This window comes from Drosophila ananassae, chromosome 3L (assembly GCF_017639315.1).
Source record: "Drosophila ananassae strain 14024-0371.13 chromosome 3L, ASM1763931v2, whole genome shotgun sequence".
Taxonomy (NCBI): Eukaryota; Metazoa; Arthropoda; class Insecta; order Diptera; family Drosophilidae; genus Drosophila; species Drosophila ananassae.
The window spans coordinates 15,628,950-15,641,231 of NC_057929.1; the positions used below are offsets into that span (position 1 = coordinate 15,628,950).

The window sequence follows — 12,282 nt, forward strand, 5'->3', positions numbered from 1 at the left end:
TATGTTTAAGTTGCATTTATTTTTTACACATTTAGAAATAACATTTTAGCAGTAGTAGATAGTTCGTAGCCACTATGGTTTAGATTAGTGTGTAGTTTCGTAAAATACAAACCGTTCTCAGATGCATTGCTTATTGAAATAGACCTAGAAGTACAAAGTCACTCAATAGAATATGGTACACGGGTAGGGCAGGGAGGAGGGGCCTTAGATTAACAAAAAAGTAAAAAACAATTAACGCTAGCCGATGCCTTTCAGATATTTAATCATGCGTTGTGGCACTCTGTGCTCTGTGCTGTCAGTATCAGTATCAGTATCAGTGTCCGACAAACAAATATATTACAATTGAAAATCCTGTGGCATTTCATAAAGTTTTAAAATGTAAATAGTGGGGCGGCGGCATCCGGTAAAGCTCCGCTCCGGGCTGTTTAACTGTCCGGCTAACCGGTTAAGGGCTTCGTGGCCACTCGAAAGTTAATTAAAAATTTCCGACGCATTTTCCTCAATAGAAGGGGGGAGCTGCGGCAACCGAAAACAAAAAAAAAAAACAAACAACAAAAAATTCAAAGGGAGTACATTTTAAAAAGCGACTAGCTGTGGCTAGTATGTGTAGCGGCTTCTCACGTATTTGGCTAATTAAAAGGGCTAGGGAAACGCTATTAATATTTTTTTGCAGCCGGCCCCCAACTGCAGCCAAGAACACGTCCTCCGGAGCAGGACGCCGGCTAAGCCGCAGCGGAAAGGGGACTGATTTCCGGACATAAGTACACCAGGAAAATTATCTAAAAATTTACTAGCTGAGTTTATGTATAACATCTTGTTATGTGGTTATTTCTGCTCGGGATTTCTACTCGGGTGAGGTGTGTCGGGATGGGGCAGTGCCACTAATGCTCAGCTTATTCCGCCGCTGCTGTTGTCACTTGGCTTGATGTATGTTGTGAAGTTTTCATTAGCTCCTGTTGATGTTGCTCCTGTGGATGTTGATGTTGCTGCTCCTGCTGGTGTTGCTGTTGGTGTTCGTGTTCGTTCTGCGCCTTGTGGTTTGTGCCCGCATTGAGTTGGCAATTTGTTGCTGACGTTGGGCTGTCGCCTTCTATAAAATCAACTGCTGGCCTGTCATCCATCATTGGCCTGGTAGCTGCCTCGCCTCTAGCTCCACCTCCACCTCCTCCAGTTACAGAGGCTTGTTTTGACGTGGCAGATGCTGATGTTGTTGCTGCCGTCGTGGCTGTCGCGGCCTCGCCCGCCTTGTTTTTCTCTCGCCGCTCCTCCGGCTGGTCATTCATAATGCTGGGAGCTTGTAGTGAGCAGCTTTGCTTTTCACCTGGTGCTGCCAGAGCCTTCTCCGGCAAATTATTTTCTAATTGCTCTGCCTTTGGCCGGGACTCGTCCGGGCCCAGAACGTCAAAGTGGGCGTGGATTAGGGCCTCCGACTGCGATGCTGGCGTAGCAATAGTGCTACTTTTATCCGACATGCTTGTAATATTCGCCGCAACGGAATTTAGATTTTCCAGCGTCTCGGACATGGCAGGCTGCCGCCCCTCCTCCGGGTTCTCTGCGAGATTGTCTTGAGCTGCTTCCGCTCCGGCTTCTCCTCCAGCTGCTGCATCATTTATGCCCGTTGTTGCGCTCTGATTTGTTTCGACATCTGAAATATGCAGAGAATTCGAGATGGCAAAGTGAAAATAAAACAGGAAATGACAAGCGAAACATTTACGGAGAATACTTTTGAGCGAATTGAGAAATAATTTCATGCATATTGCGATTATAGTGCCCAGACAAGCCCGGGCGGGAGCAGACAGACGGCAGGACTTCGGGCTCCGGGCTCCGTGCTCCAAGCCTTGTTGCCCGGCCACTGAATATTATCAGAATCGGAATCAAAAATCGAGGGAGTGCCAGCCTTTCCACCTTTCCTCCTCAAGCAGCTCTCGTTGGCATTTATTACCCCTGAACCCGAATCTGATTCTGACTCTGAATCTATTATTTGTTTATTTGTGTTTCTTGTTTGGCTCGAGAGGAGGTGCTCAGGGAAGGGATTTCCCGTTTGTCGAGTGGAATTCAAATTTGAATTTATCTTCCGAGCGATTTCACGCACAGCCGAAAAGGACTCTTCCTAGCAACGCAGTCGGTTGCTCGAAAAAAAGTATGAGAGCGACGTGTGGATGCACTGAAGGTGGAAGGTGAAGGATCAAGCTCTATCCGGCTCTATTATGGAAGGTATACTAGCTAAGAATTTAAGCCCTCAATGATGTATGCCGCCTGTCCACTCAATTAAGGCCACGGGATGTCATCAAAGCTTACCTGCTGCAGGGGAGGGAGAAGCTGATGGCGCAACTCCACTGCCGAGTTCATCAGCCCGGCTACCCGACGCTGCTCCTCCGCCGGCAGCCCCCCTTTGGGCGGCTCCCACCGCGGCCATGGCAGCTGCCACCTGGTTGCGCAACTCAGGTATATCGGCCACATTAATCCGCTGCAAGCGGACCTGCATCAGGCGTCCGTTACCGCCCTCCCCCTGGCCGAGGAACACCCGACGCACGGTGAAGAACTGCTCGCGACCCTGCAGCCACTGCCCCACCACGGGCAGCCGCCTCAGATTGGCCAAGGCCATGCCCACAGCCGTTGTGGGTCCTGGACTAGGTCCTGTTTCGGGCTGTCTTTGGGGCGCCTGCTGCTGTTGCTGCTGCTGCTGCTGCCGCTGCGCAGCCAATTGACGGAAGAGTCGCGTCACGATGAGGCGGGCACGTTGCATAGACGCCTGCTGTCCCGGTGCTTCACCTCCTGCCGCTGCTCCAACTGCAGCTGGATCCCCTTCCGCTTGTGCTGCTCCTGCTCCGGCCCCAGCTCCAGCTCCTTCACCTCCAGCACCCGCTGCTGCTGCGGCGGCTGCAGCTCCTTCCCCCGCCCCCTGGTTGCGCGTGATGATGAAGACCTGGTGCTGGGCCATGATGGCTGGCAATTCGTAGCGATGGAAGAAGAACACCATCGAGTGCTGGAATGAAAAAGAGACAAATAGAGATACATGAAGCAGATGGGTGAGGTTATGCCACGGTCGCCAGGCACGTGAGCTGGTCGGGCTGCACGTGAGCCGCCGTCCAGAACGCTCAGGATGCCATGATGCCAGGCAGCCAGTATGCGAGGACACAGGAACGAAATGGAAAACAATGCCACGGGCTGAGCCAGGCAATTTGTCATGCACTTGACAGGCGTAAACATGGCCGGAGTTGTATTCGCACTCGCAGTAGCAGTAGCAGTCGCTTCCATCATTGTGGCAGCTCCGCAGTCGGGTTGCATAACGCATTTATTACTCGCCATGGTTACTCACCTGGGTGAAGAGGTAGGAGGAGAGCAGCGCCAGGGTCCTGTACTGGCCACTGAAGCGGTAGTGATACGCATAGAAGGCAAAGTGGTACATATAGAAGAACCTGCAAGCGGAAAACAAACGAATTTATTGGTGCTAGGTCGGGCCAGGAGGAGCAGGGGTCCGAGTGCGTGTCAGAATCACTTCAAAGTCAATTGTTGGGTTTCGGCCACGAGTCTCCATGACCGAAGCTTCCTATTGTTTTATCCTCCAACCGACGACTGAGATTTACTGATTTTGAGGTGTTTAGATGGACACCTCCTCAAACGATGGTCTCTTAGGATATCTATATCTTGGCCAACTATCATCCGATCCTAAAGAACCAAATCTCCATCAATCTTCTTCAGAATCAACCACCAAATTTTGTAGAATGTCAATTAGGTTTAAGTTTATTTAAGGAGCAGGACAACAAGGACGACTGTAATTCGGACAAAAGTGTATGAAGCTGCCAGAAATAAAAAGTGAAAACATATTGGTTTTAGTTTCAGTTTTCTGTTTTTTATCCAAACCCCACTCAGAGCTATTTTTCGGCGGAGCGACAATAAGCTACGGAGAAATGGGTCAGACGTGTGGTAGATGGCGGGCCTTTGGAGCGGGATGACATAAGGGTAACAAGTATCAATGGCCAGGGCGGACCACTGAGGGGCGGACAAATATCAAAAACTGGCAGGGCAACGGCGGATACGGAACGGAAACAACAATAGCCCAGGCGGATAGCGGAAGGCGGAAGGACGAAAGGAAGAAAAACACTCAAGAGGATTTAATAATATAAATAATTGCTGGCTCTGTTAGTTGAATTGTTGTTCGCCAAAGACAACAAATATAAAAACACAATAGATGGCCGCAGCCAGGACAGAAGCAACAATAATGACACCGAAGGCGACTCATTGATAAGCAATGGACAGGGGACAAGGAGCCGGACAGACATCTTGACAACCGGACTGAAGGACACCCGTTGGCCTGGCCAGCGGAATTCAACTTTAATTCATTTTTACAGCGACTAGGATGAGGGGCAGTGGCGGTGGCAGAGGCAGTGGCAGTGGCAGTGGGTATGGCCATGATTGAGTTATGTTATTGAATTTAATTCCAGTTGATTGTGTGCACACACACACACACAAAACACACATACACTCCAGCCCACAAGCAGAGCCGCACACAAAAGTATCGGACCATCAATATTAACAGCGACAAATGAAGACACACGACTCTTATTTAGCAAGCCTTTCCATTCCAGGGCATTGCGCAAGGCGGTAGCATTGAGTGCAGAGCATTACGGACACATCCTTGGCAAACGCTTGCCGGCAATTTCCTCAATTTCCCCCAGCACACACACACCCACCCACAGGAGCACACTCTAAGGACTAGCAGAGCGAACAGCAGACACGTAGACAACACTTATCGCCTGTTCGTTTCCGTTTCATTCGCTTTCTTAATGTAGCGTAGCGTTGACAAGCAGACAACGCCCTGCCCCTAATCCTCCCCCCCCCCCCCCCCCCCCCCCCGGCACATCCTTATTCCCCTCCTCACCCTTTACCCGTTCACCCGTACCCTTTACAGTGCATCCTCTCCGTGTATGACTAATTCGCATGGAATACACAAAATAGATTCAAAAAATGTCTAATTTTTGCTGATGGGAGAATCCTTTTCAGTGAAAGGACTCCCGAATTTTCGCATCCACTTGGTGGGCAACCAGTGTGCCGAGAAAGCGGATGTATGCCAGGCAAATACTGTTGGCTTTCATGTCCTTTGGCGCGAGAGGAAGTGGGTGGGCGGCAGGGCGGATGACAGTGTGGCAAATAAGACAACTGTTGCATGTGTCTGGGACGGAAGGAAAGGGAAATGGTGGCCCAGGCTATGTGGGAGTTGGGCTAAGGCAGTCTGGGAGGTGCGAAAGGCTTCTGTTTTGGTTCTCAGGCACCAATAAAGATCCGATCTGCGTCATAAGCGTTTATTTGTTGCAGGTAAACAAGTGTGTGGAGTGGTGAGTGGGGAGCGATGGATCCTAATAGTTGAAGAGCTCAATGAGCTTGTGAGCACTTTTGTTGTGAGCTCGCTTTTAATGGCATTTGCATATTGGACTGCATATCTTCTACAACCATAAATAGAAGTGCCATGGAAACTCTCCCCGAGCACATCGCTTCGGGATTAAAGGCTGTAATGTATCGTTTAGGAGGAAGACTTGTGCTAGCTGGCGCTTTCTGGGAATGCAATTGGAAACTTAATTGAAATATCAGACAACAAAAAAACGTAAAGTATTTGTCCTGCAAACATACAGTGTGCTGGAGCTGCCGTTGAATGCGTGAAAACGACCCATTTCCATGCATAAATTGGAACAGAGTTCTCGAATATGTAAACACGGGGCAATAGCACGTTGCGCATACGCCATGTTAACAAACAAAACACGCTGAAGCTGAAACTGAAACAAACAAACACCCAGGCGGCACCCGCTGCCAGCTCACACACATACATACATATAGCACAACAATGAAGCGATTTTGCCTCGTTATGAACACTCATCAACTGCACCTTTGAACCAACCTCCCCAGGACACGCTCCCCAGGTCCTACCCCCAAAACGGCCCGGCACTCGGTTGGACAAAAGTTATGGCAGAAAAACAAACTTGACGCAATTATACTTTGCGTAACATGATCTCAATCAACACGAAAACAGCCAAAGGAGTGCAAAGGAAAAGGAAAAGGCTGCCCTAACCCATCACTGCCCCCCAGTGGGCCACCAGAATGGAAACCATGGTTGCCAATGCCGTTGACGTTGAGGCTAACCCGTCGACACCGCGGCCACCTTTGATACAGAGCAGCGGCAACAATGCCACTACATAATATATATATATATATATATATATATATATATATTACACTCTGGCAGCGTAACAAGCGTGTAAACAACAGGAAGAAAGCGGAGACTCGGGGCAGGCTACTTGAGGCGCCTCGCCTCGCCTCCTGTTAACCCCTTTTCCACGCAGACACCCACTTTTCCACACTCGGAAAAGGCTTACTTACTTATCTAAGTAGCAGCTGGCAGACAGCATTGTGTATTTGGAGTTTCTTCTTTCAGTGTAGGAGTCTTTCCCCTTTTACTTTCCCGTAGAACTTTTGCTCTTTGATGCCAACCGAGGGCGTCTTGTCTTGCTCCTGCTCCCAGCACCCAGCTCCCAGCTCCGAGCTACAGCTTCCCCGACAGCTTTTTAGCGCGACAAAAAATCTGCGCAGGACTCGAGTTGGATACGTAGTCCGTAGGCGGGAGCTGGATGGGGCGTGGGGCGTGGGGGCCTGAGGAGTGGCAAGTGTTTCTTTCAGCTTTTGGCTCCCGTGCGTTTGCAGCTCATTTAATACGTGTCGTCTGCCCCGTGCCTGGCAACCAGATTTAAGCACAAAAGAAGCATTACGCGCCGCAAGAAGCCACAGGCCAGGAAAATAAGAGCCGGGAGAGAAAGGGCTGAGGCAGCTGGTCCTGGGACGGGGTGAGCCGGGTGTGAGCTGACAACAGGGGCTTATTATGCCCCTGCTCCTGCCCCAGCCCCGGCCTTTGGCACTCCCTGCTCGTTAAACGGCGATTAAGCGGAGCCGGGAAGAGTTCGAGACTGCCTTTGCTCCTTTGATAACTTTAATGTCTCTTAAAAGTCAATTATAATGAACGAGAGGCAATTGGCAGGAAGTTCGAAAGGTTAGGAGGCTTTGTTGCCCCGATCGACGTTCCGGGGAAGTGTTACCTGGCCACTTGACGGGATTAAGGTGCCATTCCCATTTCCAGGGCACATTAATTGCAACTTTAAGCCATAGTTTAGGATATAAATTAGTCCTTGCAATGGAATTAATATCGGTAGGGAGTAATGGGAAGTACTGTGTTGGTAAAAAGCGAAAAACGCCGACAGCGCTTGTTTATCTTGTATGCTAACTTTAATGCCAGCCAGCCTTCTACGGACCAAGTTAACCGCAAAAACAGGCGAGCAAATACGGAAGCAGAAGGGTCTGGAGCTGGAGCGGGAGCAGGAGCTGGAACACCACAGGCAGGAAGGAAGCAAGAGAACAAGCAATCCCGGCACTCTAACCCATAACCGCAGGACCTACAACAGCAGCGCTACTAACTTGTTTCTTGCAATTTATGAGTTGCGAAAGACGATGTCCTTAATACTCTTACCTGAGCTCCTAATTCGCCTTGGAAGTTGTTACATAATTTAAGAAAAAGTTTCCACCAGATTAAAGCGAAACTTTTAAAAGATTCTTGTTAATCAAATGGGATTGCCCAGTAAAGATAGCCTCTGGAAGAGTATGTCCTGGCACTGGACCCCTTCACCACTTGAGGCAGTCAATAACAGCAAAATTAAACCGAAGGAAAGCACACACGCATCCCCCGAAGAAAAAAGTCTCGCTGCCTAGCCTCCTTCCATCCTTCCGAGCACACACATGCAGTTATGGCCCAGGCGGAATATCCTGTGCAGGACCCTTTTGCTGAATTAATTTTACTGGCAGCCAGGACCAAACAGCTCCTTGCAGACTCACGCCACGTGACCCCAGCCAAGCCCATCTAGGCAAGAACATATTGGACATTGTTTGCTATTCAATTGCATAGAAAAGGATTCGCCCGGAACATTGCAATTGGATATACATATTTTGTATTGAAAACTTTTTCCGACGAGGAGCAGAAAGTTTGGCAATTCGACTGGCAAATTATGAGTTATGCGAAAGGACACAGCAGAAGATGTTGTATCTTGCTGTCCCCATGATGACTATAATGCCACCTCTTGGGCTTGCTCCCACAGCTTTTGGGAAAAAGATTTAAACCATTCGCGGCAATGAATATTTAATAAATACAAATACCGCAAGTGGTCGGGGCTTTTGTGGCCCAGTTCTCTAGACTTCCCCGCCCCACAGTCGGCCTCCGACAACTGATAGCCATTTAATTCGGCGTAAATTACGCAAAATCAACACCGCGAGCCCGCTACCGAGGCCAGTGATTGAGGACGGATGCATGCACATGAATATATAATAAGAAGCCCGGACCTTGCCCGAGCTCCGAGCGCTCTAAAAGGGAATTTTCGAGTGTCTTTTTGAATTATTGATGGTTTCTGTTTCCCGCCTGTCTGTCTACAACTGGCCCAAAAAAAAATTAAAAATAATTTCTTGCGGCAGTCGCCGTTCAATTATGCAAAGTGCGCGTAATAAACCGCAAAGTAGCTCCTTCCTCCAGCTCCCTGAGATGGGGTTGTCCGGTCTGCTCCCTCTGCCTGTGCCAGTGACGTGCGTGGTCATTAATGTTGATCGAACGGGAAGGAAATGAGGGCTCTAAATTTCCGCTGTTTTCCGTTCGCTTTTTTTCCTGCTGGACTTTCTGCCTCTTTTGTTAAGAAAAAGCGGCGAGTTTATTTAAATGTTTGCTAATGGCGCGGCTCAGTTGGTCGAGGAAGGGTGCTGCCACAGCTACATACAGCTACATGGTGCTTGGGTTACGCTTGTTGACTTAAGTGATGAAATTCTCTGTTTGCCGGTGTCTGTGTGTTACCAGTTTGGGTGTTCGGGCGTTTGGGTGGTAAGTGGCAAGTGGCATGAGGAGCACACTGCACACTGGTCGATTTGTTTCTGCCCCGGGGGAGGCTTGCGCAAGCCGAGTTAATTTTCAAATAACAACCGTACGGGGGTTCGGACGTCGAGCAAGGAGTGTAAAGTACTGGGGTAGTCGGTGCTCCGAAAGAGAAAGGAAAATATGCGAACCGATTCGAACGAAATGAACTGTTAAGTGCTGATGAGAGGTTTGAGAGGACGGCGATGGTCAAGGAGATGACTCGTAGCTATTATCAGTCCTCGCAAGGCAAGATGCTGGAAAGGATTCTCGACTTAATGTAATTGAATTTATCATTTGTTGGGACGACGGACGATTGCACGAAAAATAAAAGAAATACTCGGCCAAATGAAACTGCGTCAGGGAGCTGGAATGGTTTGCAAATCGCAGGTACGCACCTGAGCCAATGGCGCTTGGTGATGCTGGTGTGGCAACAGATGGCGTCGTATTGATCCGCAATCCACACAATTAGAATGATGTAGAAGGCCGTGGTGGTGTCGTTGAAGAACTCTGACATGATGGCTTCCATGCCTGTGCACAAAGAGACGAAATAGATTAATGGAAATGCAAATCTTTCCGGGATTGGGTGACTAGTTCCACACCTACGAGCGCCAGAATAACTGTCAGCAAAGGAGCGATTGGGAAACGGGCTGAGACATTGTACTCCAGCATTTGCAGCAGGTCAACTAGAATAAAGTATACAGATCTTTCACAGAAAGAGAATCGATGGAATTTTTGGGAAATAACTACCTATAAAGACAAAGATCTGGTGATGGGAATACCGCAGAAGCATGGACACCGAAAATGTCTGAAATATAGACCTTCATTAAGATGGCTTTGCGAAGAATATACACCTTGCAACTTACAAACAAAAGCATCACACAAAAGGCTGCCGGATAACTGCTCCAGGCTGCCCACCACATGGACACGAACCTGTAGTGCTCCCCGGTAATCACGTTGCGCAAGTAGCCCTTGTTCTCTTCCTGCTCTGCAATGGTTCTCACCGAGGCCATCAAGAGGTCGTCATAGCTGTGGGGAAAGGCGGTAGATTAACACAAAGGTGTTCCACTGATCTGGATAACCTACCCCAAGAGACGTTTCAGCAGGTAGCGTGTTAGCTTGTCTCCAAAACACTTGTTCGTATTCGGGTCCAGCTGTACAGTGAGCACGGGTATCTTCAGGCGCTTACGCGTCGCAGCCGAAAGCCGCAAATGGCCGTACTCCAATGAATACTCGACGATATACTGCTCGTCTAAGGAAGTGAGATGTGCATGAGCAATTAGAAGTAAACGCGCCACAGTAACCTACCATCGTCTTCTTCGTCCTTCAGCTGTATGGCATTAGGATGCTCATAGGTATCAAGGATGTTGATCGCATCAAAGTAGTAGTACAGGGATTCGTTGCTGTAAGCAAAGGTTGCGCGAACTGGCAAGCCAAGCCTGCCCAATATAGACTCGTAGCGTTTCAGTCTGTCGTGATTTTCCAGGGTCTGGGGTCCGATTCCATAGTAACTAAGCAATGTAGAGTTTTCCATAAATATTAGCCCATCTGGCGCAACTTTGGTGTCAAAAACTCACTAGGAATCCTTCAGAGATCGCACTATGTGCTTATCCCGCTTGATGCTTTGCCATATGGCCCGCTTCTCAGTCAGATGGGGGATTATCTCCACCCTGCAAAAGTTGGTATACGTTAGAGGCGTAAGGCTTGTGACCTCCTGGGCAAAACATACCTAATGACGCCCTCGCGGGGCCAGTTCTGGACTTCTTGCAGGCAAGTGCAAGGGTTCTTTATGAAAGCATTGTGCACATAGATCAGCGTGAAGAAGAAAATGATTGCCTTGGCCAGCAAAAGGTACTCGATGGTCAACTGCACCTTCCTGCGATTAAAGAGAGTAGAGATTGAGGAGCACCGACAGGTGAGACATTATCCGCAAGACTAACCGTGGCACAAGCTCCGCATAGGCGGCCGCCGCCCGAAAGTAAATGGCGTGGAAAAGCCGATCCCGCATGTTCATCATGTTGTTCTGCAATGTCAGACATCAGCAAAGATAAGGGTCTCAGGGTAATGCATGATATGGTTGAGTAAACCTACCTGGCCACCACCCCCCAGTCCTAAGACGCGGTTGCGCCCGTTCCCATTCCCGTTACCATTATTGATGTTATTGATTGCGTTGGCCACCGCGATCTCGGCCGCATTCTCGGGCACAGCGGCCATGGGTGCCGATTGGCTGCTGGAGGTTTACTTAGCCTTGTTACTTCCGCGTCCGCTCTTCCGCGGAAATATTTATTCCAATTTCCAGTCGCCAAATTTATTCGCGATGTTGTTGTTGGGGATTTTTGTTGTTTTTTTGGTTGTCGGAGGAGATGGAACTGACTAGGGTTGCCGATAACACGACAAAATGTCAATATATCGACACCCTTTGTATGAAAATTATAAATAAATATATCGATTTATGGTTTGTGTCTTCGCTTAAGGGTTATATTTATAGATTTCCAACACTGGCTGGCCAAAAAACTTGAATTTCAATAACGTGATAAAATTTACCATATATGATATTCTTTATGTGGCCAAAATCCAAGCTTTTGGTAGACATTTTTCCAAATATTTTAATTATTTTACAACCGATTCCGAAACGGAATACCATCTATGAATCAGGGATCTAATCCCCTTCAATCTGCATTAAAAGTTGGGGTCAATGAAACAACAAAATTTTGGGTCATATTTTGGCTAAAATCATGATGTTACCCCTTTGAAAAATTTCGAAAAATGGGTCAACAATTTTGTAGCCAGGTTTTGATTGAAAACGATGCTACTTGAAGAAACAAGATCGGGAAGGTATAACATTTGTAAATGTGCCAATTATTAGCCAAGTTATGTATATTTTTCCATAACTAAAAGTGAAAAATTGGATCACCGAATTTCATGTTTTTTTGTTGGCCAAAATCTAAGGTTTTGATACACTTTTTAGTTAATATTTTAGCTATTTCGAAACCTATCCTAAAACGGAGTACCATTTATGAATCAGGACTCTAATCCCCTTCGACCTGCATCAAAAGTCTGGATAAATGAAACAATAAAATTTTGAGCCCATTTTTGGCTAAAATCATGATGTTACCCCTTTATAAAATTTCGAAAAATGGGTCAAAAATTTTGTAGCCAGGTTTTGATTGAAAACAATGCTACTCGAAGAAACAAGATCGGGAAGGTATAACATTTGTGGATGCAATTATTAGCCAAGTTATGCATATTTTTCCATTATGAAAAGTGAAAAATGGGATCACCGAATTTCATATTTTTTTTTTTAGGCCAAAATCCAAACTTTTGAGACACTTTTTTGTGAGTTATTCGCAACC

The 12,282-nt window shown here is 47.7% G+C and overlaps 1 protein-coding gene across 1 annotated transcript; it reads right to left on the bottom strand.

Moving 5' to 3' along the window:
* LOC6494152 (membralin) lies at nucleotides 1-11,320 on the bottom strand. Its single transcript, XM_001960825.4, has 13 exons — nucleotides 11,021-11,320; nucleotides 10,870-10,952; nucleotides 10,659-10,805; nucleotides 10,507-10,599; nucleotides 10,238-10,440; nucleotides 10,016-10,181; nucleotides 9,796-9,958; nucleotides 9,680-9,737; nucleotides 9,532-9,615; nucleotides 9,328-9,460; nucleotides 3,320-3,419; nucleotides 2,299-2,986; nucleotides 1-1,645 (listed from the first exon to the last, which is right to left on the bottom strand). Exons 1-13 carry the CDS (start codon nucleotides 11,141-11,143, stop codon nucleotides 894-896), a joined length of 2,793 nt encoding a protein of 930 aa, XP_001960861.2. The 5' UTR covers nucleotides 11,144-11,320; the 3' UTR covers nucleotides 1-893.
* Between the last annotated feature and the right edge of the window lie 962 nt (nucleotides 11,321-12,282).

Coding starts and splice junctions, on each gene's coding strand:
- LOC6494152 (XM_001960825.4), bottom strand. CDS start 11,143: ATGGCCGCTGTGCCCGAGAATGCGGCCGAGATCGCGGTGGCCAACGCA. Junction 9,738..9,795: donor TTTGTGTGATGCTTTTGTTT/GTAAGTTGCAAG, acceptor TCTATATTTCAG/ACATTTTCGGTGTCCATGCT. Junction 2,987..3,319: donor CCTCCTACCTCTTCACCCAG/GTGAGTAACCAT, acceptor TTTTCATTCCAG/CACTCGATGGTGTTCTTCTT.